The sequence below is a fragment of the Psittacula echo genome (genome assembly GCF_963264785.1).
Source record: "Psittacula echo genome assembly, chromosome: 9".
In the NCBI taxonomy this organism is placed as follows: domain Eukaryota; kingdom Metazoa; phylum Chordata; class Aves; order Psittaciformes; family Psittacidae; genus Psittacula; species Psittacula echo.
Window position 1 is genome coordinate 19,828,747 of NC_137745.1, and position 25,910 is coordinate 19,854,656.

At 48.2% G+C, this 25,910-nt stretch overlaps 1 protein-coding gene across 1 annotated transcript in view; it reads left to right on the forward strand.

Moving 5' to 3' along the window:
• Window positions 1–2,617: 2,617 nt before the first annotated feature.
• The window catches only part of BSN (bassoon presynaptic cytomatrix protein), a gene marked incomplete at both ends in the record, with an annotated part of 93,086 nt that continues 69,793 nt past the window's right edge, over window positions 2,618–25,910 (forward strand). Inside the window, one exon of the mRNA XM_080625898.1 lies at window positions 2,618–2,784. Within this exon, the coding sequence (XP_080482024.1) occupies window positions 2,618–2,784 (167 nt within the window). The remainder of the gene's footprint in view (window positions 2,785–25,910) is intronic.

Here is a 25,910-nt window from a genome sequence, read left to right on the forward strand (position 1 = left end):
TGGCACTGAAATTGCTGACCTGGGGCGGGGGTGTTGGGGTGACCCCCTGCCCTGCTTGGGGATGGACAGATGGGTGTGCTGATGTGACCTCTGTTCTTGGTATGTGTTGCTGTCAAGCTAGTTTATGAATTTGTTATTTTAATGAGGCTGTTAGGGGTGTTTTGTTCTTTTCTGACTGCTTTGCCTGTTGCTTTGAGGGATTGGAACAGCCTGAAGAAGTATTGAAGGTGAACAACCTCCCTTGATGGGGGGGATACTGATAGGGCTGAACCTGTCTGGAGTTCCTCAGCTTGGCGATGTGGGACACGAGCTTCCCTCTCACCCCATGGCTGAAGCATGTTCAAGCTGCAAGGAGCAGACTTGGTGAGACACCTCATGATATACAAATCCATTGTGTTTCCTGTTTTTAGCTGCTTCAGGCTGGGACCTGCAGTACCTGACTGCCTAAACCTATGCCTTTAGGGAATAAAATATAACACTGTGCACTTGTTAACACAACTGGCTTCTGAGCGTCTTCTTCCCTACTGCAGCTCAAGGTGAAGAGCTGAGTGTGGGGTGATAGATGTGCTGTGAAACCTTTGCTGCCAGCTCTTGGGGGACAGGCCTCTTCTCGACGGAAGGGCTGTGGTGGGGTGAAGCTGTGATAAAAGTGATGCCAGGCTCCAGGGCAGTGAAAGCAGCAACTACCTACAGACCATCTGCTCTGTCTTCCCTGCATCAGTGGGGCTGGCTGCTGAAAAACAGCGTTTCACATGCTGAAAAACAGGGGCGAGGAAGACCCTGAAGGAGCACAAGCAGAGGATTCAGCAGGCTGGAAAACAAGCTTGGGGGACTTAATCAAAGGGGGTGATAGGGGCCAAGCACTGCACGTGCTGGGGCTGCAACCCCTGTCCAGTTGAAGGTGGATGTTTTGAATCTCCTGGTTTTTGGGGGAAAAAGCGAAACCCAAACCATCAAAACTGGTCTTTTTCTTGTTTGTTTTTATATATATGTAACAATTTTTTTTCCTGTTCTGGACCTAGTGTCAGTCCTGATCTCCTTTCATCCTCCGTGCTCCAACTTTCCGTGTCCTTCCCACTTTTAGAAGTTGTTCCTGCTGTGTTTCTGCTCTGTTTTACCACCTTATACCTTCCTCCTGCCCAGACATGGAGCCTTTTCACTCTTTCTTGGGGATGATTTTGGCTCTTTGCCTCTTTATGTTACACAGTTCACCCCCTACACTGGAGAGCAGTGACCTCTGGGGTCCTTGTCCCCTGGGCTTGAAAGGGGCAGAGGCCCCCTCTACTGTGGCTGCACTGGAGCCTGATGTTGGTCTCTCCATCTCCCATGGGGCTGGAGGGGGCAGCCACTGTCCCCCTTGCTGTGGCCAGGAGTCCTGGGGGTCCTTCCTCTGTCCCCCAGCCTGATCCTGGGAGTGGGAGACTGCAGGGTCACAGCAAGGGACAAGTACCTGTGCCTGCTGAGCCCCTCGGGGTGCCTCTGAGCTCACCAGGCAGCCTGTGACTTCATGTAGAGGAGGCATGCCTGTTGGCTGAGTGCTGTGTGATGTCATGGGCATGGGTGTGCTGGTTGGCTCCTGCCTGTGACCTCCCTGCAGAAGCTGGGTGGTCACTGGCTGAGCCTGGGCCTTAGGGAGAGCATGCAAGCCCATTGGTTGGGCCCTGTGACATCACAGAAGAGCAATGATGACCACTAGCTGAGTGCTGTAAGGGGATGGGGTGCTGGTTGGCTGAGGGTTCTATGACCTCATCAGAGAGCCTATGACCTCACTTCCGAGCCAGTGTGCTTACCCTCTGGGCACTGTGTGACCTCACAAAAAGCCGTGTGCTCATTGTCTGGCTGGGAGTGACCTCCTACGACAGCCCATGACCTCATGAGGTGGCAGGGTGCCCATTGGCCAGTAGAGTCTGACATCAGTGCTGCCTGTGACCTTACAGGGAGCAAGGCAATCACTGGCTGACAGTGTGTGATGTTCTGGGGCAGCCCATGACCTCATGGGGTAGGAGAGTGCTTATTGGCTGGCAGAGTGTGACCTCTCAAGGGAGTGGAGTTCTCACTGGCTGACAGGATGTGACAACCTAGGGCAGCACATGACTTCATAGGGGAAGGGATGGCTCACTGGTTGGCAGCATGTGACGTCCTGCAGCAGTCTGTGACCTCATCGGTGAGTGGGTGCTCATTGGCTACCAGAGTGTAACCTCATGCAGGAGCGAGCATTCATTGGCTGCCGGTGCGTGACCTCACGGGAGGCTGCACGCTCGTTGGCTGTCACAGCCTGAGCTTGCAGGGCGCCGCCTGGCGGACGCGGGCAGTACAGAGCTCCGATTGGTCGGTTGGGCTTGGCGAGGCGGGGCGCACCCCAGCGCGCCCGCCGCTGCCTCGCGCCGCCATTGGCTGTCCAGGCCCGCGGGGGGCACGTGCTAGCTCGAGGCGTGGAGAGGGCGGGGCGGCGGGCGGCGATTGGCCAGGCGGGCGCGCGTGCCCGCGGCGCGGTAGCGGGCGGGCGGTGGCGGGTCGGCGCATGCGCTGGGCGGCGGGGGCAGGCGGCGATGGCGGCGCGGGGCTGATGGCGGCGGAGGCGGCGCTGCGCTGAGGGAGCGGTCCCGCCCGGCCCGCCATGGGCAACGAGGCCAGCCTGGAGGGCGGCGGCGACGACGGGCAGATACCGCCCGGCGCCGCCGCCGCCGCCAGCGGGGCCCCGCCGCCGCCAGCCGCCGCCGCCGTCAAACCGCCTTCAGCACCGGGCGGCGGCGGACAGCTCCCGGGCAGCGCGACCGGGCCCAGGTGAGAGCGCGGCTCGCTGCGTGCAGGAGCGGGTGCGAGGAGCACAGCCGGGAGTGGGAGCGTGGGGCAGAGCCGGGTGCCGGGCGTGGGGTGGTCGGTGCGGTGCGGGTGTGCGGGGTGCAGGCCGGGTGCGGGGGGTGGCCGGTGGCAGGTCTGCGGGGTGTGTGCGGGCAGATGCGGGTGGGTGGGAGACAGGGTTGTGCAAGGGGCAGGAACCGATGGGAGAGCAGCACCAGCTGCGGGGTTGCGGGCAGGCAGTGGGGTGGGCAGGGCTGCCCACGGCAGGGCAGTGCTAGAGGGTGCAGCCCCAGGGGAGCTGGCAGCTCGGAGACACCCATGGGTGCTTGGGGAAGGCAGGGGTGCAGTTTGGGGCTGGGTGTGGGAGAGGGACAGCGTGTGCCCAGTGAGGAGCGCAACGACTTGGGGGGAGGAGAAAGTGGGGTGCTGCCCAGTGGCCAGAGTTCCGGCACTGAGGGCTGGGGCAACTATCAGGGAAGTGGGGCTAGGAGGATGAAGGGATGTGGTTTGGGGTTGGGGAGCCTGGGCTGGGGGGTCTGGACAGGTGAGGGATGGTGCCTGGTGGCCCAACCGTGGCCACCCCAGCCATGGGCACCCCAGCCATGAGCATGCCAACCATGTCCATCCCAAACAGAGCCGGCACCAAGCAGAGAAGGTCCTTATGTAACAGGAGGGACGTGCGGCCCTGCCAGGAGCCGTTGGTGCGAAGCCTTGCGGGGAGCGGTGGTGAGCCACGCTCCCTCTGTCAGGCAGCGCCAGCCAGCTCCGAGATGCTTCAGAGGCGGGCGTGGGATTGGAGATGCTCCTTTAGGAAAGAAAATAAAGAGCCCATCCTAAAATACCATCCTATCTGGAGAAATAAATGCCAGGAGCAGAAAGTTGCACAGAGGGATGCGGGGGACCCGGCAGGCAGCTTGCCTACGCTGCGTGGCCAAGGTGGTGGCGTTTCGGGCTCTCCCATGCAGCGACGAGCTCTGCTTGTGTTGCCTGTTGTGTTACTTCAAGCGGGGAAAATGCAAGCAGGAGCCGACCAGGAGGCTGCAGTTCTGCCTGGCGGAGCTTCCCTCTCGCTCCCAGTTGGCTGCAGTCGCTGCTTGCATCCAGACGGGATTCAGGGATCCCACAGGGCAGCTGAGCTGCCGGCAGGCTTCTCTGTGTAAAATCTCTGTTAGCTTTTGCACAAGGAGCATGGAAATATACTCTGACTGAAATCGTGCCTGTTTTCCATCCCATTTTTTCCAGCCCCCCCTTGCTAACTAGTCATTGGTCCCTCTGCTTCGGACTCTGCCAGTGAGAAGTTGTTCATAGGCTGCTTGTAGTGATTTAAAATTAAAGACCTGTGGGGCTGTTCAGGCTGGTGCATGGAGATGAGCCGAGGCAGCCGTGCAGATCTGCTGCCTCTGTCTGGTTTTGGCACTGCCCTGGGGCTCCCCTGTTACTGCCTGGGGTCTATGTTCACTGTTGCAGCAGAGCTGGGGGTTCTGGGGTCTTGGAGGAGCCACAGTCCTGCAGCACTGACCATCCTCGCTCCTCTCCTGCCAGAACACCGGCTGCATTCTGACAGCCATGCTCGAGCCCTCGCTGATGCTCCTGCCCCTCCTGGGGAGCTGCTGCTGGGAGCTGCCCTCCCTTGCAGTTAATTAATGCAATTAAGGATGTGGGCTGCTCAGGGCTCTGTATGCTGGTGGGGAAGGCAGGTGTGGAGCGGCTAGGGGATGGGGAAGATGCTGATCTGTACCCGAGTGGGATGGGTGTAGGGGGTTGAGGTAACTCTGAGGGGTTTTAACAGAAGGTAACGAAAGTGGAAATGAAGGTAAAAACAGGCCTGAAGAAGAAAGTCATCTCTATGAGACGCAGGAGTGGGCATGTAAGGCAGACCAGATGTTGTAAATGGTTTAGCAAAGCACGGCTCGTGCTGACCAAGCAGCGAGTGTGCGGTGCACAGAGCACCGCTCCCGAAATCCCAAGTGACGAAGGAAAGGGAATTCCTCCCAATATCTGGGCAATTGGGGTTTTTTTGTCTGAAATAAGTAACCTAAATCTGTATGTAAGCCTATGAGAGGTGTAGTAGTGTTACTTTTCTGTGTGGTGTTTCACAACTTGCTTTGTGTTATACAGGAAATAGTCTGAATACCTGATACGTGGTACAGTGGATTTTGGGCTCTTGTGTTTAAATTCATAATAATTGTTTTCAAGAAACTGCACACACTGTGGAGGGACTTCAGAGAGTGGAAAGCATCCTATAAAGTAACATCTTCTCATGGGGTTGCAACATCTACTGCTATTTATAAGCTTTGATTTTCTGCCTGTGTGCTCTGGAAGAGGCACAGTGGAGCCAGGGGATGAAGGGAAGATGGGCACTGCGCTCGGCTGTGCCACCCTTGGGCTCTGCCAGTGGGATGCAGCTCTGAAAAGGCAAACGTGGTGCAGGATTGCATCAGGCGAGGTGTTTTTGGTGCAGACGAGGAGCCCTTGCCCCTGCGGAAGGTGCTGCTAGAATCTCGCCTAGGGGCTTATGCCCAGCCTTAGTACTCGGGCAAGGTGATGGTGAGGAGGGAGGGAAGGGTTGCTGCTAGTCTGCCTGCACAGAGCCTCTGTTGTCTGAAAGGAGGTGAAAGATGGAGCTTTGCTAACCCATAGCATCAAAGGAACACAACTGGACTGAAGCTTTCCAGCTGCCTGCCAGGACTGAACCCTTTCCAGGACTGGTCTGCTCCTCCAAAGAAACCCCCTGAGCAGAAGGGACAAGATCATTTGACAGTGCAGCTTGATGGACTGATGAAGAGAGGTTGCATGACAGAGTGGGGATGATACCAAGCTCAGAAACATAGCCTGGGGCACAGCGCTTTAGGTGGCTGGTTTTCCTGGTGTCCTGAGGAGAGACTCTGTTGTTACTTGTGATCGTATTTGTCTGCGCCTGATTTATGACCAGTTCATTCAGGTTCTCGGTCTGTCTGCTGCTCAGCTGTAGAGCTCGTAAAAGACTTGGTTTTGATGCCTGGATGCATGAGCCAAGGCTGAAGGATGGGCGAGGGGAAGAGGGTCAGTCTCTGGGAAGCATTGAGGACTGGCCACAAATACATGGCCTGCCGGTGGGAGCAGCGGCGCTTTCAGCATCAGCGTTCCTCTGGAGCTGGGAGATGCACACGGCAAACAGCCAGGCTGGCTGCTGGGATTCAAGGCTGGGAGGGAGCTTTCTCCCATGGCATGCCAGCACAAACCACCAGGACCATTGCTATCCATCATAGAGAAACCACTTTACTGAATGCCCCAGAATTCCTCAGGCTTCAAGGTAGGCTTCCTGTGAGTTGAAGGTCTTGAAGTGGTCAAGAAGGGAAGTTTCCAGTGCTAAGTGGCAGCACCTCTTGTGTGTCCTGTGGGTGCTCTCTGAACCTTTGCTTGGCTTGGAACCATAAGTCAAGAGTTGATCCTGTTTATCCTGCTGTACATTTAGCATCGGTCTGTTTGCAGGTGGTGGAGCTTGAAGTAAAAGATCAGGTGATAGGAAAGAATACAGTAGAAACAGGACTGAAAGCAGCAGCCCCCAGTTAGAGAAAATAGCTCATCTTTGGAGGAAACGTTAGTGCAGCTCAGATGCTCAGTTCTGCCCTTCTGGAAGCTCACTTATGTTTGCTGGTACAGGCTTGTTTTCTCGGCATAAGTACCATAGCAATAATAGGAAATGAGTATATACAGAAAAGTAATTAAAAAAAAAATCAAGTTTGCCCATTTCTCTTTAAATGGGCACTTTCCACAAGCTTGCAGAGATGAGCAGGCAATGTCCATTTTCATATGACTGTGCTAGGAATGAAAGAATGTGTGATGGAAAACCAGGCTGTGGACAGGGCTTGCATTGCTCTGGAGAGCCAGCTCCGTGTTTGTGTCCATGCTGCAGAGAGACTGAGCCCTGAGCAGGATGGTGCAGGGTTGTTACCATCAGAGGCATCGCTGGAAACCCTTTTCCTGAGATATTTAAATAGGTTTTTCCTGGCCTTTTGCTAAACTGTGGACTGGCATTCTGGAAAAGCCTACCACTCACCCATGCTTAGTATTTGTTTAATGCAAGATGTCCCTGCCTGTATCAGGGGTTGGAACTGGATGAGCTTTAAAGTCTCTTCCAACCCAGACCAGTCTGTGATTCTGTCTGCTACAAGATGTTTGGAGGGTCAGGAGGAAGCTGAGGCTGGGTTTAAGTGAGGAGGGAAAGAGCAGATAAGCAATGTTTTAAGCTCATGGAACTTGAGCAAGCCAGATAAAAGGTACAAGGAAGAGTACAAAATGGCATAGTTAACGGATTGAGTCAAAATATTTGCTGTGTTAAATATCCCAGCAGGCTTCAGTTCATCTTCCTCTGCCGTGATGGGCAGGCAGTGTCAGCTACAACACATCTTCCCTTTAGCAAGCGGTGCTTTGCATACTTCTGATGGCTCTGACAGCAGCTGCTAGGCCACTGAATTTAGATGGCACAATTCTGGGTGCTTAAGTAACTCCAAAACCTCTTCTGTGAGCATGCTCATCAATATTCAGAATGTTTGGCATCAAATATTAATGCCTTTATTTCCAAAACAAATACACAGATTTGCAATCACTTCACGGGTTGGGTTTTCTCACTGCTGAAACCAGCCTGGATGTCATGCTGAAGACATGCCTCTACCCTTTGCTTTTGCTGTGGGAGGGGCTCCTGGATGCACATACAGCATCTGCTTAGGAAGAAAGACGTGGAATAGTTTGGAGGGGTTGATTTAGTTCGCTCTGTTGGCTTGTGCTGGCTGGAAGTTGGAGGACTCTTTGGCTCCTCCTTGCATGGTTTCTGCTGCTTTCTGTGTGCCCAAATCCCGCGTGCTGGTGGTCAGCCTCTTCTGCTGGCGCTCAGGAGCGGTGCCGCAGCTCGGGTGACTGCAGCTGCTGGTGGATCCCTCACACCATGGGTCGTGCCGAGCAGTGCTATGGGCTGGCATCCTTCTCTAGCATGCCTGAATAAAACTGTTGCTTTCCTCTGCTGTGAACTGAGCACTTAGTTGTTGCTTCCCGTCGTGTTTCCAATTCAGTGCAAACAGGTATTCAGTGTTGTGGCGTATTCCTGCTGTTTGTACCGGTTTGGGGAATACACGATGTGCATCTCAACAACTACCTGCTAGAAAAACACAGCCACAAACCCTGCCTCTCTGTGCAGCCTCCTCCCCTGATGCCCTGGCTGGGGCTGACACTGTCTTACCTTTGGCCGAGGGTGCTTTTCTAGTAATCCTTTTGCAACATCAGACTCATTTCCTCACGTATGAGATGCACCTTAGGAAGGATGTGATGGGCAGTCAGGCTGCAGACAGCGTTTCCTGAAAGCAGGGAGCTCAGTAGGGTGAAATGGGCTCCATGGCAAAGGCGTTCTGGCTTTTCACTGAATGTGGGAACAAGATGATCACATTGTCTTTGCTAATGAGCGCTGCTGCGCCCAGATGCTGCTTGGGTTTTGAGTGGCAGCACATGCTGACGGTCATCCCGGTCCCACACATTGTAAACTGTTGTGAGCATTGCACGTATTTTCTTGAGATTGAGATTGTCGCTGTTGAGCCATTGCTATGATTCCAAACGTCTGCTTGAATGACAGATTTGTTATTTTTGCATCAATCCATGGACACGACTGTTCTGATGAACAGGTTTTTTTATCTTTTTTAGTGCCTGGAGGTGCTGAGCTTCGGCGTGACCCCAAAGTGCTGCTGTGCAGCCTGTCAGTCATCGCTGGGCATGCTGTACTGCTTTTCATGTCACTGACACTGAGAAGGTTTCATAAATACAGGGAGCTGGCTCCTTGCTCAGAACACCCAGCACCTCCAACAAGCTGTTCAGGAGCCTACAGGAGAGAGCAGTATCCTTGTGTCCCATTAACACTGGCCTGTGCTTTACTCCAGGGCTGGAAAATGTGTTCCTGGGGGGTTCCTCACCCATATTCTGCTCATATTTAATGTCAAAGATGACCCAAGATGGTGATGGTATCTCCCTGACTGTTGCCTCTTTATAGCTTACTAGTGTGTGTTTGATATTGAAGATCAACCCTGGCCTGTTAACAGACTGGGGACAGCAGGGGGGCAGGAGACAGCAGCTCAGTTTCTCAGAGAACATCATCCACCAAGGCAAGAAAAGTCTGAATGTGATCTTTATTTTGTTTTCTCTTTTCTTTTTTTCCAAGTGTTATAGTTTGGCTTGAGATGCGGAGTGACAGTATACCATCCAACCTGACCTCTGGCACTGGGTGGTAAAGATCATTCCAATGGCTAACAAAGGCAAAAGAAAGTCCGGAGTTTACAGGTCCAAGCTAGCCAAATGTCAATGAAATATGTGTAAACAAGTGAGCGTAAGTAAGTGTAGGAGCAGTATACTAGAGGGTGTTATAGGATATATGATCACAGAAGGCTTAAATAAAAGCTTCACTTCCTAAAATGCACAGTCTTCTTCAGCTCAAAATGACAGTTTCTCCTATGGACAGCAGATTAGCTGGCTTTATTCCCCCTGAAGATGTGATTAAATAGTTTGGTGCATTCTCTTTTGTCAAAAATGATTTAGTTGTGTTTCTAGGTCAGTGTCTATAGAAGAAAACTGTATATATATTTAATGTGGTAAAGTGTATTAGGCATCTTCTAAGAAGAGCTACAACATCAGAAAAAAGCCAACCCTCTCCTACCCAGCCTGTCCCCAGACCTTTCTCCTCTGCCTGTCCTTAGTGCCTCCCGCAGCAGCAGTCCTTCTTGAAAGCCTGTTGCTCGCAGGTCACCTCAGCAGACTGCCCTTGTCCTCCTCTCGCTTTCTGATGTTGGGAAGAGCCTTTTTTTATACATTTTCCCTAGAGCATCCCAGATTAACATCTTCACTTGGAGACTGTTAGTGCTTGCTGGTGATGGGCACAGTTGTCCAAGAGCCAAGTGACTGTAACAGTCACTTAACATAACTGCAAGGTTCTGGTGGGCAAATGGTGACTGAGGTGTTCACCCATTTCTGGTTCTGTAGCCAGATGATGGGGCATCTTGCATGGCTGGGATGCAGAGGGGGTGGCCCTTGTCATGTTGGTCAGGACTTGAAGCTGAGCCTTTGGAGATGATGTGATAGTCCTACCCTTGTCCACTATGGCCCTCTCCTTTGTGGTTACAGCAGCAGGTGATATAGGAGGCATGGAGGGGATATCATATGGACACCAAGCTTCCTCACTGTGTCACAGTTAGGTGGTGATTTCCTGAGTTGTAGCTAGCTCTGCACAGGTTCCTCTGAGCCATGAGAAGCTCCTTCTGTCCTCCTGGAAGACTGCTGAGGTCATTCCTGTGTTTCTCAGTGTTTTTCTCATTCTTTGTCATCAGGCTTCAGTGCTGTGCTGTGACTTCTATCTGGGATGTCCTGCAGCTTCTGAACCCCCATATAAGGTGCAGGCTGCCTTCTCCTGCCTGTGACTTGCTGCCCAACACACCTGCAGTCATCTGAACCTCTGTGCTTAGCTGCTCCTCATGAAAAGAGCATCTCCTGCCCTCCTCTCAGATGGTTTCCCCGCTTTTTGAAAGCTATAACACAACCTAGAGCAAGCAGATGCTGCATGGAAAATGCATGCATGCTGCCTGAGAACTGTTGCTGAATTTGAAGGGTTTTGAGCAGGTATGACTAACCATTCTTCACTTGGCTCTGGGACCTGCCAGGGACCACAGTCTTTTAGACATGACAAAGCAGTTTCCCACACTGAATAGCTTTCAGATGAGGATTTGACAGCTTCACTGAAGGCAGCAGCAGAAAAATCACTGTGGACCAAAGCATTGCTCAGTGCAGATGTGATGAAATTCAGTGTTTCAGCTGGTGTGTTTGAGGTCGGCGTTCCCTCCTCTGTCTGGCCCAGGGTGCCGGAGACACAGCCACCTATACAGGTATTAGAGGGTAGAGAGACTTTCAGAGGCCAGCTGTCAATCACTGAGGGACTTTGAACCTTTCTTATCTATTTTTTCTTGCCTGCCACTAGTTGCTTTTTAGCCTGTTTTGAGTCTTTCCTAGCAATGGGGGCCCACAGGCTTCTCCAGTTGCTGAGAGGGACATGAGGTTGACACTGAGCTCAGAGCCTGGCTCTAGTGGACGTCCCTTCGCAGGACCGGTGCTCTCATGAGGATCATAGTGTCATGAATGTAGGGATTTATTTGGGAATTTGTCTTTATTTATGGCTTTTGAGCTCTGTTAGGAGAACTTGGAGTATGTGACCTCTTCTGACATGGTCTCAGGGAGCTTCTTCTCAGGGTGCTTTGTCCTTGGAAGTTGTACATGGGCCTGAAATCAATGTTAGACGTATTGTCTCCATCTATTAAATGGATTCAGAGAGGTTGTGCCCCTCTTGCCAGCTTGTGTGAGACCCAACTGGGTCTGCAACGGGCTCTTCAGTATAAGGAGTCTGTGGGTAGCTTGTGTCCTCCTTCATCAGTCTAGACATGAGGAATATGAAGAGATTTTGCCATATTAGTGTCTGCAAAAGGATGAAATTGTGCGTGGGAATTACTTTCTGAGATTGACATGTTGTAGCTGTTAACCAGTTTGGGGGATTTTTTAACCAGAAAAAACAGATTGCAGCCTGGGAAAAACAGTGTGGGTTTTTTTTCTCCCATCTTCTAAAGAAAACATTTCAGTTACCGATATGTGAAGTTATGAGTTATAAAATAGGAATAGTTGAAATTTGGAAATGTGGAAGTTCTTCAGGGACTTGGTAATTTGCCTTCCTCTTGTGAAAAAATCCAAGCAGCTGATAATACAAAGCTTATGAAAGGCTTGGGGGAAATGCCGTGCTGAACTAGATCGTTTTCCACGTTGAGTCTGAACTGTACTTTTTCCTTTGATGAAACATGAAATTACTTTTAATTTATTTTGTTCCAATCCTCGTTACATAAACTATTATTTGATTGTGCAGCTGGACTGAAAAACTGTAGGAGGTCTCACATTTAGGATTTTGCTGCCTCTTTCTCATTAAGCCTACAGACTGATTTCTTTAAATGCACCTATTAATCTTCTTAGGGAGACAAATTGTTATTTGGTTGGGTTTTTTCTGTCTTTTTCTGGTTGTTTTTTTTTTTTCCTTTTAAACACTAAACTCGCAGTTAACTGCCAGAGTAAACACTGGTGGTTTGAAGCCTTTCCAGGTATGCCTGCACTGCAGCTGGGCAACACTGGGTTTGATCTAGTTAGCTTAAGCCCCCGAGGTGGTCAGAGCCTGAACCATTCTTATCACAATAACCGCCAAGTCTGCAGGATGGGGTAATGCATTTTTTTTCCATTTTAATTCTGCAGTCTGCTGTTCCAGGAGCTTCTCTACAGTAACTTTTGTTGTGTTACTGATTTCGAGTTTGGGACTTCCAGGGCTCCAAGTTTGGGACCTATTAATGTAGCTCCTGTAGGACCAGCAATAGGATGCAGTGAACCATTAAGGCGTAGTGGGTTTAAACTTAAACAGGGGAAGTTTAAGCTAGATAATAAGGAAGTTGTTCTTCCCTGTGAGGGTGCTGAGGCACTGGCACAGGTTGCCCAGAGAAGCTGTGGCTGCCCCATCCCTGGCAGTGTCCAAGGCCAGGTTGGACGGGGCTTGGAGCAACCTGGTCTAGTGGAAGGTGTCCCTGCCTGTGTCAGGGGTTGGAACTGGATGACCTTTAAGGTCTTTTCCAACCCAAACCAGTCTGTGATTCTATGATAACCATGTGTTGTTCTTAAAGTGCACAGATCTTTCCCGTATTTCCTCTGAAGTGCATCAGCTTTGTTGTCTTCTGCCCATGGATGGAAAGCCACCAGATTTTGGGTTTCTTTTTACCCATTTATAGCAAGGTTTCTTGACGGAGCAGGCAGGTATTGGTAGCGATCCTTTGGACCACTGCCCTTGTAGACCCTCTCTGCTCTCCTCTGCTGGGAATGGCTCTTAGGAGGGTGGGGAAACCGCTGCTCAGGCTGCTCCCAAAACACATCCGTGGGCTGCGTTTGCTCCAATACGAACCTGCGAGATGTCTGCAGCAGATAGTGCTTGAGCACATTGTGTCGGGGCCAGGCAGCACTGGTAAATGCTGCTGCAGCTTTCTGTCGGTACTCCCAATGCTGGCATACATGAGGAGGCAATGCTGGGTGCTGCTTACATCGCTGGAAACCAGCCCATGCTGCTCAGCATCTACCCCGACTGTCCCTTTGGATTTAGGGAAGCTCTGTAGGCCCAAGGAGTGGAAATTTCCAAGCCTCCTCCTTTCCTCCCACCATCTGCAAGTTGTTGTGGATGTTTTGCTAGGAAATCTGTAGTTGAGGAGCACACAAGATAAAGAGGTTGCTTCCATGTGTGTAGAGTGGAGATCTCTGAGTCTGCTCGTCCTGTGAGTGCACCTGCAGCCTGCCCTTCTCCCTCTGGAGGTTAGGTGGTGGTGAGATCCTACCACCAAGGGCTCCACAGCAGAGGGGGCACATAGTCATTTCCTGTCCTTTGAACCTTTCATGGGGGTGATTTTCAGAGCATATAAAGCCCATTTGCCACTTTATTAGACCAGGTTTGGACTGGTTACACCACAGTCGTGACAGAACATCAGTGCTTGTTTGAGTGGAGAAGATGATCCATACTACGTTATATGCCATTGATTACCTTAACCTGACAAAAATAAGGCATCCAGAAACATCACTTGGGGAGAAAACTCTAAAGAAGTATCTCCTTAAGTGTCCCTTTTGTACTTTATTTTATCTGTCTTTCTCATCTGTATCTCCCATCTGCACTGGTTAATGAATTAGGATGTGATTCCTGTTGTCTGTACAGTTCAGTTTCGTCCAACCCATTTTGGTAATTACCAACTTAATTTTGATTTATTATTACTTAAATACACATTCCCAAATGCTCTGAGTTAACAAGTTATCATGCCTTTCTTTTCCTTTGAAATGTGCGAACAAAATCAACCAGCTGCTTTGGGCACTAATAAAATACCTTCTACTTATCAATATGTCTCAAATCTAGTTCACTTATCAAGTAAACTTCTCAGCCTTAAATTTTACCTGCTTCCATTTCTGCCAAGTTCAGCCTTTTGATGGGACCATGAGGACAGATACATCAAACATTTAGATGCGTCAGTCTCTTTGGGGACAAATGTTCTGGTCTGAGGTATGTGCAGCAGGGAAATACATGCAGGGACAAGGTGCCTCAAAGAGCTGCAGACGCTGGAGAAGTGTTTTCCTTTGATCCTGTAAAGAATTTGGCAGGGAATTTCAGGCTCTTGTATTTCAAAAGTACGTTTAAACTGAACAGCTTGAAATATTGACGTTGATGGTGTCTTTGACAGCATTGGTAATGTATTATTCTTTGGGTTTGCTTTATCTTTCCTGTTGTGAAGACCTGGTTTACACACAAAAATGTAATTAATTCCAAGTTTAGTTTGCCATTTGCATTTGAGCTTCCAATTCAAATAGCTGAAAACCAGAAAGTGCAAACCTAAGGCACACAAACAACTGGATTGACCCCATCCTGCACAAGGCAGTTGGCTGGCAGCCCCATGGCAGTGTCTCCAGCAGGCTCTTCCAACCATGGTCCTTGTCGTCAGTAATAGACATTATTGGACCATGTTTGCTGATGCGGCGAACATTTGGGATGGAGAAACTTCTGCAGCTGAGAAGTGTTTCTGGCAAACACAACCTGATGTGACATTCTTATTGAATGGTATCTGGCCATGTTGGAGATGAAGCTCTCCTCTTTGTGGGAAAGCGTGGGCTCATCAGTATTACTGTGTGCTCTTCTAAGTGCACGGTACTTGGAGCTCTTTGGGGAGGACATGGGTTGATCACTGTTTCCTCCAGCCTTGCCCAGATGATCTTCTCTTGATTCTTCTTCCACACCTTAGATGTCAGCTCTTCTGGTAGCCTGAGGCAACAACCAAAAAACACCAAACTTTAGGACCTAAATGGCCTGGGGAAGAGCTAGAGGGACAAAGATGCTAGAGGTGCAAAGACACAATTGCAGGATGGATAAAAATGTTATGCTTTTCCATGGACATGCACGAAAAAACCCATTCTCTCTCGTTTCATTTGCCCAGGCTCAAATAAATAGGGGTACAAAGTCAGGATTTTTCTGTTGCTGCTTGCTGCAGTTACAGGAGCTGTTTGTCTCTCTGCAGTATGGTAGCCTGATTTCCTCTCCTGGAAATTGCTTTTATAACTGGGTTTTTTCTTTCCTTTTTCTAAAAATACAAGCTGGTTTCTTTCTGGTATGTCATTACCCTCTCTTTTTTAACAGCACTTCTCTTTCAGATGGATCTTCCTGTTTTTTCTGCCTGGAATAAGTGTTGCTCCTCGTTCCAGGCTGGGTTCGATTGACTCAAACTGTCACAGAGAGGGGTAATGATACGTATTTTTTTTTTACATCAGCTTTTAGTTTTGGAGCATGAGTGGAAATCATCCAAAAAAAGAGGACCCTGCAGTCCTCTTAATGGTTGAATACCAGCTTCTTGCTGCTGGAGGTAGAAGCATGGTGGTATGGAAAGGACAGTGAATGCTGTCCTGGTCGGACCAGACCCTGGGATTGATCCCCTTTTATTTAGCCACTAGAAGCACCTCAGAGCATGTACCACAGCAGGCCAATAGCTAGAGAAATCCTTCCAGCTCCTGCACTGAATCAAGCCTGAAGCTGCAAAATCAGACCTTTGTGCCACTCTCCAGGGGGTGGAAAAAGCCAGAAGCAAGTCAAGGGAATGAGCTGCCTCTGCTCTTCATTTTGAATTGCTTTGCAGAATGTATTTTTCCCAAAATAACTTCATTGTGTGATTTGTCTTTTTTGGTAGATCGTTCCGTATTTGATGATGAACATAAATTGACATTTTCTGAGAACTGTCCAAAATGGCTTGAAGAACTCTTTACAGAGCGGCAGTACCTCATTTAGAGCCCATCACTACACGTGCCTGTGGTTCTCTTATCTTCTGTGCGTTACGCTGCATTTCTTGACCTTGGATTTCACCTGCCATGGTGTTCTGAGACACCCATTTCAGAGAGCCTTCTAAAGCTCCTTGCATTCAGTTTTAGCTTTGAATACTCTGAATGAATTTGTATGGCTCAGCAAACTTGTCCCATCATTATTCCCCTCCTTCGCAGGCCTTTTATGAATATACCCCATTTATTCTACAGCAGGGTCCTGTAACTCTGCTTGTGAAAACCTGATCACCTACCTCTGTCCTTGGTATCCTATACTGTGATCAGTTATCAGTCCACAAGAAGGTTTCCCCTTATTTGACCATCTTTTACTTCTTTTTTTTTCCTTCTTTATTTCTAGGTTTTTATTCTAACATTTCTCCTACTGAGATGATTTTTCAGACTAATCCTGTATATGGAATGTTCTGGTGTGGAAACCTTCATGTATGTCCCTTTAGCGAACAGCTTGGCAAAGGTTGGATTTATCTTTTCTTTTACAGTCTAGCATTCCTTAAATATTTCTGTTTATTTCAGCCTTCATTCAGTTTTCCAGATTCTGTGGGAGATTCACAATTTCTAAAGTTTTAGATATTTTTTTATTTTTTTCTCATGTCCAATTTATGGAATCCCAGACTGGCTTGGGTTGGAAAGGACCTTAAAGCTCCTCCAGCTCCAACCCCTGCCATGGACAGGGACACCTTCCACTAGAGCAGCTTGCTCCAAGCCCGTGTGTCCAACCTGGCCTTGAACACTGCCAGGGATGGGGCAGCCACAGCTTCTCTGGGCACCCTGTGCCAGCGCCTCAGCACCCTCACAGGGAAGAGCTTCTGCCTAAGAGCTCATCTCAGTCTCCCCTCTGGCAGGTTAAAGCCATTCCCCTTGGCCTGTCCCTACAGGCCCTTGTCAAAAATAACTTTCCAGCTTTCTTGTTGGCCCCTTTAGATGCTGGGGAATAAAAATCCTTAAGGGATATATTTTTTGTATGCTTTAATTTTTAATTTAATTTGCCATAATTCTGGATGTTTTTGTTTTGCCTTTTTTTATCTAGATACAATTTTTACTTTTTGAAGGATTTCCTTTTACTCCTGTAGCCTTATTTGCTCCACTCCTTAATTATATTGCCTTATTATGGCCATGTCTTAAACCCTTTCTTGATAGTGCAGGTTTTGCTTGAGACCCTAATATCCTATAAACGGTCCCATGGAAACTTCTCTTTCTTAGCCTTCTACCTGCTGCTTTTAACTTCTTTTTAACAAACTTTCTCACTTTCTCTGATTTCCTCACCTTATTATATCTGAATAAATAGATTGAAACTGAGTTTTGTGGCTTCTGTCCTCAATTTTGGCATCTCTGAGGAGGGGCTGTGCATGTCGCACAGCAAGGCAAGAGCAGGTAGCTTTAGTCTGCATTGCTTTAGGGAATAGTTAACAACCTCCCCCCAAAATTGTGTTGCTGCCAGCTAAAATCAGAGAGGCTCTTGAGGAGAGGGGGTTATAATCATAGATTTACAAGATAAGCTGTCATGATCATGTGCCATAAAAATTGCTTAGCTTCATGCTGTGGTTTATCTTTTGGCTTTGCTGTCATTTCATAACTACAGTGCAGGAATTCATGCTGTCAGCTGCACTGGGAGAAAGGTCTTTAGCTGAACGTGACTCTGGCAATTGGCTCTCTTACTGTTCAATTGCTAGAGCTCAGCTATAAGATGTAAGTGGATGGAGGCAGAGGGGAGGGTTGCCCCTTGGCTGTGGTACTTTACTTGTCCTTTCTGGCACCCACAGTATTTTCAAGATTGTCATGACCGTTTATAAATTATACAATTTTTTACATGCATAATTGATTTTGTCGAGTACCTCCCATACGAAGACAGGCTTTTTCAGATGAGAAAATTGGGGCTGTTCAGCCTGGAGAAGAGAAGCTGCATGGAGACCTCAGAGCAGCTTTTGGTATCTGAAGGGGACCTACAAGGATGCTGGAGAGGGACATTTTATCAGGGACTGTAGTGATAGGACAAGGGGTGATGGATTTAAACTGAAACAGGGTAAGTTCAGGTTAGATATAAGGAAGAAGTTCTTTACTGTGAGGGTGATGAGGCACTGAACAAGTTGCCCAAGGAAGTGGTAAATGCCCCATCCCTGGCAGTGTTCAAGGACAGGTTGGACGGGGCTTGGATCAACCTGGTCTAATGGAAGGTGTCCCTGTCCATGGTGGGGGGTTTGAACTAGATGATCTTAAGGTCTTTTCTAACCCAAGCTATTCTATGACTTGCTCACATTCTATGATTCTATGACTGTGAAGGATACAGAGGCCACACATAAATAGCTAGGTAGAAATCAGATTGAAGACACAGCTCCAGCCTGCACCTCACTGTCCTCCTGGGGACATATATCTCCATTTCAGCTGTCCTTGCTCTGCATGCTCCCTGTATCTCTGTGGCAGGGCTCTTCATCATTCCTTGCAGACCTTCCGAGCCCTGTCATAAAGAGGAGAAGAGCTGTGTAGGCAGCAGCCTGCTTTGCAGTCCAGCCTGCAGCATCCCCTGAGCATGGCCACCCCCAGCGCTCACCTGAGTTAATGTGGAGTTTGGAATGCTTGACGGGGGGACTTGATGAGTCCTGCAGTCAGGCAGGTGTGCTGAGCATCCTCTCCTGCGGCAGTATTCTTGGAGCCAGCTGCTGGGATGGCTGCTGCCTCCTCTCCTTCCAGCTCTCCCCAAGGCCTCCAAGGCTGATCTTCACCTGCACTGATGGTTCAAAGCTCACCTACCAACTGCACCCATTCACTGGCAGAGCTACCATTCCTCCTTGATTTATATCGTCTAGGTACTTTGTAAGTACCCAGAGAGATGCAGATGCTGGATCAGAAATCCTGTCACCCTTTCTAGTAGCCCCACGTTCACCCCAGGGGCAGTGTTTCTGTAGGCACAGTGGAGCCAGGGCTCCTGCCTTGCATCTGCACCCTCCTGGCTCTCAGCAGCTAGCTGCTAATTGTGTCACGATCTAGAAGTGGCTTCTACTTTGTCTCTGGAAGATATATAGGTAGTTTTCTGCTGTGACACACGAAACAGATTTTCTGTGACACTGAGGCAGAATAGATACTGGACATCCCTGAGAGATTTTAATGCTTTGAAGCTCAAGATTGTAAATGTTCTCAGCAACAGTTATCCACTTGAAAAGGATACCTGTTCAAATCTTCCAACCTTCAGTGTGCCTGCTGCTGTAAAGCAATCTCAGAAGAAATCTCTTTGATATATATGGACTGAGATCATTACCCGGACTGCTCTGTCATGCTAGTTGCTAGTGGCTCTGAGGGGCTTGGCAATGATCCTGACAGTGGTGGCTGCACATTTCAGGCATTGGCAGCTGAAAGAGCAGCTCCCCAGAGCAGCATGTGGTGGTCTGCAGGTCAGTCAGTGACTTTCTGGCTTGCAAGGGCTCTTGAGAGATAAGCAGAAGTCTCCTGACTCCGGTTCAGGTCTTGGGGTTCATAGTGGCTGCTCTGGACTCTCTAGGGATCATGGTCTGGTAGTAGTTGTCAGACCTTGGGATTCTCTGGAGAGAGGTTTGGGGATCACAGAATCACACAGAATCACAGAATCCCAAGGGTTGGGAGGGACCTCAAAAGATCATCTAGTCCAACCCCCCTGCAAGAGCAGGGTAACCCAGAGTACATCACACAGGAACTTGTCCAGGCGGGCCTTGAATATCTCCAGCGTAGGAGACTCCACAACCCCCCTGGGCAACCTGTTCCAGTGCTCTGATGCTGGACTGGTGGATGTGAGCAGCCTGTCTGTGCTCTGCTTTTGTGTTGTTGCAAAACGCCCTAGGGGAAATTGCTCTTAGCTCAACTAGGGCCAAGTGAGCTGCAAATTAAGTATTTACTTGCATATAGCAAAAGTAGCATAGGGTAGAGTGGAATGGAATGAAAGGTAACGAAATGGAACATAACGGAAAGTAATGTAACGGAACAGATCAGAACAGGGGCTGCAATGATCATCTAGTCCAACTGCAACAGATAATGATTGCCAAACACTTACAAAAGGCAGTGTGTGAGGATGAAAATAAGGAAGTAAGTGTTTATTTAGAGCTTAAATCAGTCATAAGCCTCTTTTTCAGTACATGGATTCAGCTAATAAGACAGCAGATGCTTCTTACCAACCGTGCTTCGTACAGCAGAGTGAGTGACAGTGGTATGTTAGCATGTTGCTGATTCTCGGCTGAGCTACACATGGTGCTAATAAGGTGGAGAATAACTGGTTTGTGGTGAACTGAGGCTTTTCCTAATCTTGCCTTTCCAAGTCATGCATCTATAATGTGGATGCAAATTGGAAAACTTTGGGTTCTTGTTGCCTTGCCATGGATTGCATAATCATCTGTGTTTTAAACTAAGGGAAAAGTTGGCAACAGCACTAAGAGTGTAATCTTGTGCAAAACCAGGGGCCAAAAGAGGATGATGGCACTCTGTGCATCACAGAGTTGCTTGCCCCATGACTGCATTGTGCTGGGACATGGTTTCTCTGGCAGGATCATTAGTCTGGTGCATTAAGTGCAAGTGGCTCATGCCACCGCCTGCCTGACAGCCCTTCCTTGAACCCCAGCCCCAGTGGGGTTTAACAGGGAGGCAGAGGACTCAAGGGTATTGTGTTCCTCTGTATTTATGAGAACAGGTATGTGGGTGGAGGTTAGGGACCCAAGTGATTGCCCAGATTGGGCGAAAGCCTTGAACAGGAGCTCAAGTATAGTGTTCATCATCAGGACATACGTTAGGGATGCCTTGGTTGCAGCCAAAATGCCTGACAGAAACTGCATCTCTTTGATGGAGATAAAACAACCCTGGAGCACGAAGCTGCAGGAGAGCAGGGTTTTTCCACTGCTCACAAAAGCAAGTCATCGAACACTGTGGCCTTCCACAAGAATGCTTGTGTTGCCATCTAAGAGAATATTTCCTGACAGTTTCCAGTCACCATTTCATATTGCCTATTTTGTTTTCAGTTGTGTGGTATTTGCTGGTTTAAAACCATCAAATACACACATCTCCAGCACGAACATCTTCCTGCATGGACATAAATGTAATAAGTCAGGGATGCATGGGTTTAAATGGGTGCTGATTTGTGATTCTGTGGCTGCTTCTTTATTGTCAAAGCAGAGGATTTCTTGTGTTGGATGTAACATTACTTAGCGCTACAAAGCTGCCACCAGTAAGATTCCCAAGTTCAATGGATATTTTAGCATCACTAGTGTGAGATTTTCAGAGCACATAGCTGGAATCAGAGGCCCTCCACATCAGACACTTATTTTACTGTTGTTTTATTTTAATAAAATGTTGCATGTCCTATTTGCTAGTCTGATTTGCTGATAGGTAGTTTATGCCACCTAATATTTGATATTACCCCACGCAGTTCCTGTGCCAACCCATAAGCATTAGGAATTGTTTTTCTGAGTTAAACCCAGTGCCATTTTGACCTAGAGTGCAAGTGCCCTTTTATCACCTGTAATAAGTGATTCTTAAAATCAGTCAGGTGGATGTTCACATCAAGTTTCAGTTGAACCAGCTGGGTCAAATCTCTGCTTGTAGCTCTAATTCTTGTTCTTTAACCCAGCCTCCCTCTTTTGGTGTGAGCATCTATACATCTGCTGTTTTCATGTTGTATCTTGATTTATTTGCTTCTCATACCCTTGGTTTTCTTGCAGGTAAGCAGTTGGGTGTTTTCCCTCTTTTTCTACTAACAGAAAAGACTTGCTTCTCCCCATTTTGCTTATTTTTGGTACGGATGTGAAGCTAGGAGCTCCCTTCCATGGACAAACCCAGCTTTTCTTTGGAAAGCTTTTATAATGATGGTGATGGTGCCATTTGTTTTCATGTTCTTTTTATATACTATAATGCAGTAATTAGATCAGTTGCCCAGTGAGCAACCCATTTCAGTTGGCACCGGGCAGAGGAGGGATGCAGTCCATGTTGCATAAAAGGGCTGCAGCTCCTGAAGGATTTACTCAGACCAAAAATGCCAAGTCCCCGTGGATGTCAGAGGGCTGCCAGGGTTCAATGGCAGCTGAGCAGATGGATGTGGCAGTGTGTTCAAGGGGAGAACGTGAAATTAGGAGAAAACCAGCGCGCATGCTCTTGAGCTTTTCCACGCACCGCGCCTGACCAAGACTTGAGTTACCAGCCATGTGTGTGGATTTTGTGTAATATCATTATTACTTGATTTTAAAGCAAAGGTGTTGATGATGTTGGCATTTACCTTGCGATGGTTGCTGCTCCCAAGTTAGCATCTGGTGTGCAAAAGGAGCCATTGACATCTCTTGGGATGCTGGCTCCAAGCTCGGGTCTTGTCTGTAAAATTTAGCAGTTCCTATGAACCTACTTGAGTGAAATGAGAGCAATTCCGTTCTACAGACCCTGACTTTACCTTGGAATTCCTGAATAAGAAGGCTGTACCAAGTTACTGGAAGAGAATTGTAAACCAGAACTATGTCACTGTATTGCTTTCATCTTTCCTAAAGCTGCTGACATATTTTTACTGGCACTTCTATGCCATCAAATGTTAGGTCTAAGACAAATCTTTTTTTTTTTCCTGAATTTAAACATTAACTATCAAGCATCCTAATATTTGTTTTGGCTGTAAATAGGATTTTGTTTTTAAAACCTTCATAATTCTTGTTATTTCAATAGAAAACTAATTTTTACAAAAGGGATAAAATCAAGCATAAAAAATCCCTAAGGTTCTTGTAACATCTTACACCACTGAGCTTTATTTTATAGAGAATGGCTTTGACCCTTGTTTTTCGCTACGCTGTTCATTGTTCTGATCATCTTAGCTTTTTCTCCTCATCTTTTTCCATCTCCGCCCAGCCTGCCAGGATGTTTGCACCAGCCCTAAATAGAAAGGCTGGTTTCATACCCGTGCCTGTTCCCGAGTGGAACTAGGGAAGTTCGACGCCTTTTTAATCAGAAGTATCCATCAGTGAGGCAGACCTGGGTACAGATGAATGTCTGGGGATGGTTTTGGCTATGTGGCAAGCAACCTTACAGCTTAGCCTCCTCTGTGGCATGGAGCTGAGGGTTAGTTTCTGTGGGTGTTTTGTAGTGCTTCACGTCAAGAGACGTGCAGGTGCTCCTTTCACTGTGTAGGGAAGGTGAGAGGTAGCATGGATGTGATGCAGAGCTGGGAATGAAACCCAGGCTTCTGATATTGGAGACCTAGGACTACCCCCTACTTCTGGAGGGTGAAATGCTGTGTTGCTCTCTGCACAAAGCAGAGGCTGGTGCTGTGTGCTGCTATGGCTGGTTCAATGCCCCGTGTTCAAAGGATGGTGGGTGTTCAGCTCCAAACAAGCTTGGAGAGGGTTGGGCAAGAGGCAGAGGAGCAGATGGCTGATGATGGTGGGTATTGCTTCAGCCGGCTGGGGTGCACCAGGGCTGGAGGCTGGTTGTGGCTCGGTTCAATGCTGTGTCAGTTATGCTGGAAAATGGAGTTTCAGAAAGTGTGAAAGTAGGCGCTGGTTTTCAGTTCAAAAATGAAAGAATAACGTCTTCCTGGCTGCCCAACCGGTCAGTGACTGGAGGAAGATTAGCAGAGCTGCCTGCCTGACCTTCTCCTGATAAAGCATTAATAGACAGAATACAATAAGTGGAAAACTCGACGATATAATTTTTAATAAGCTTGGTCAAACAAGTCTTTACTTGGACAAAATTATAACCCTGTTGGTAACTGTGAAAGTGCTGCTGAATTTGGACCCTGCAGAGAAGTTTTACCAATTACCATTATTACCAATTATCACTGATGTTTCTAATTCAACAATTAGGGTTGTGCAGAATCAATACAGCCGCTATCAAGTGGAGGAAATCCTGCCTTATTAAGGCATCTCAATTTAATTGTTAATAAGTGATCTAGTGATTTTGGGGGGCTATTTTTGGAACTGGCTAGCAGCCTGATGCTAGTTAGTATTTTTATGAGTGATAAAGAAGGCTGTCATGACAAAAGGGGATGAGCTGCATTTTGTGTAACAGCAAAAAAAAAAAGGGTTCGTAGCTAGGTATAAACCATACAAATATTGGAGCATCCTAGATGCAACGAGTTTGGACCTGTGTCTGATTCCATATGACTGTTCTCATGTTCTTTCCTGGGGCATCTCTCCTGTTTCTGTATTTGACAGACCAGATGATTCCTTCTGGTCTCAAAACTTCACAGATACATTCAACTGGTGCAAGTGAGAGACAGTCCAGCCCGAAAGGATGAGGCATCTTGGATAATTATAGCCTAAATAAATGCAGTGATAAGTACACAGAGTGAAACCACTGCTGCGAGCAGGATGGAGGTGCTGCATGGCATTTCTTTGCTCCTGAAAAGGTGAAAGGAGCTGTGAGGGAGCTTGGTCCCGGGCTGGGAGAGCATCTCTGGAGCAGCACTGTCCCACTGGGCAGCAGCCACCCAACCGCCCTCTTCCTTCTGCACCAGGAATGATGCTTAAGGCAAAATAACAGCACCATGTGTATTCTTCTCATGGGTTTTTGCTTTTTCAAGAGAGCCACATGCTCTGTTTTGGATAGGAAATGTAGTGAGCGTGTCTATGCCTTGTGTGACAGCCCCTCCTGATGGAGCACAGCTCCGGCGGGACGGCGCTCCTCACTCTGGTTTGCTGCAAGAAATTCGCTAAGCAAAACCTTCACCCTTCTTTAAAGAAAGGCACTCGAAGTAAACAAGCCAGACTGGCAGTACTGCTCATGCCAGCTGCAAAAAGGAGTGGCGACTACTAATACACTGCTAAACACTTGTGCTGGGGGTAGCTGCTCTAAATTTCTCCTATTTTACACAGAGCTGAGGAGGGAAGCCGTGATTGAGTGGTATTTCTGTAGTAGAGCCAATTTGGAGTCAGAATTCCTACTCAGTGACAAACAGTTTTTTCGTATCAAACGGGGAAAAAAAGTTTGAATTTTGAAATTTGCACTGGAATAACCACTCTCTTGTTCCAAATAACAGTTATTTGACTGTATACACATTAATCATTTCAAATAACATTATTTTACTGTTGTTTAACACACCATTAGATCAGCTGGCATTCTGATACCTATGAGAATTAAACTCAAGGAGAAAAAACGCATTTTGCTTTCTGACAGCACTGCCTCATGGTGTCTGGGACTGAGCTCTCCCATTCCACCAGCTGCAGGTGCCACATGTTTTATGGGGCAGCAGCTCTGCAGCCTTCAGCATTGAGAGGCAAATCCCTGTTCTGGACTCAAGGGCATCAGTATGAAATGATAAAGGAGCAGCGGGTGCAAATGACACTTAGTGCAGCTGCCTTGCTGCAGGGCCAGGGCTGGTTTGCTCTTTAGTCTGGAGCAGATCAGTTACTCCCTTATTGCTTTGCTTTATGATGATTGTGCAATTCCTCCTTCAGAGAAGTGGGTTTCAATCTGAGCCGGGAAGTATTCCCAAAGTGCTATTTTAATATTTATTTTCATTTGACTTCCTATTACTGTGGCAACATGCACTTTGAATTTCATTAGTTTTATGCATTTAAGTTCACTTTTTAAACCTTTGTAAGGTCAGACCCTGCTTGGGTAAATCAACAGTTTATTAAATTCGAGATTTGGTGTAATATTTTTCCTCAGCCAGCTGTAGATCACAGGTAGTGAGGGCATTGTGGCTTCTGCCTTTTTGAAGAGTATTTGTGGGTATTACTGATAATGTGCATATGCACCAAATTATTCTGTAATTAGATGAACGTCTTCCAATGCAGATTTATCCTTATGCACTCAGGGTCCGCTGGCCACACATTACCTGCACTGGGATCATGTGGAAGGTGAGGTGTACAGGACCTTGTGCCATGCTCATCAGCACGAGAGCTCAGAGCTTTTGCAAATGAAGCTGCTCCAGAGCTCTTGGGGTGGCAAGGAGCACATTGAGCACACTGGGCAGGCTATGGGACTGCTGCCTGACCTCGGCATCGCTCCTTCTGGGTAGCTCTGCTTTCACAGGGAGCTCTTAGGCAGAAGCTCTTCCCTGTGAGGGTGCTGAGGCGCTGGCACAGGGTGCCCAGAGAAGCTGTGGCTGCCCCATCCCTGGCAGTGTTCAAGGCCAGGTTGGACACAGGGGCTTGGAGCAAGCTGCTCCAGTGGAAGGGGTCCCTGCCCGTGGCAGGGGTTGGCGATGGATGAGCTTTAAGGCCCCTTCCAACACAAACCAGTCTGGCTCT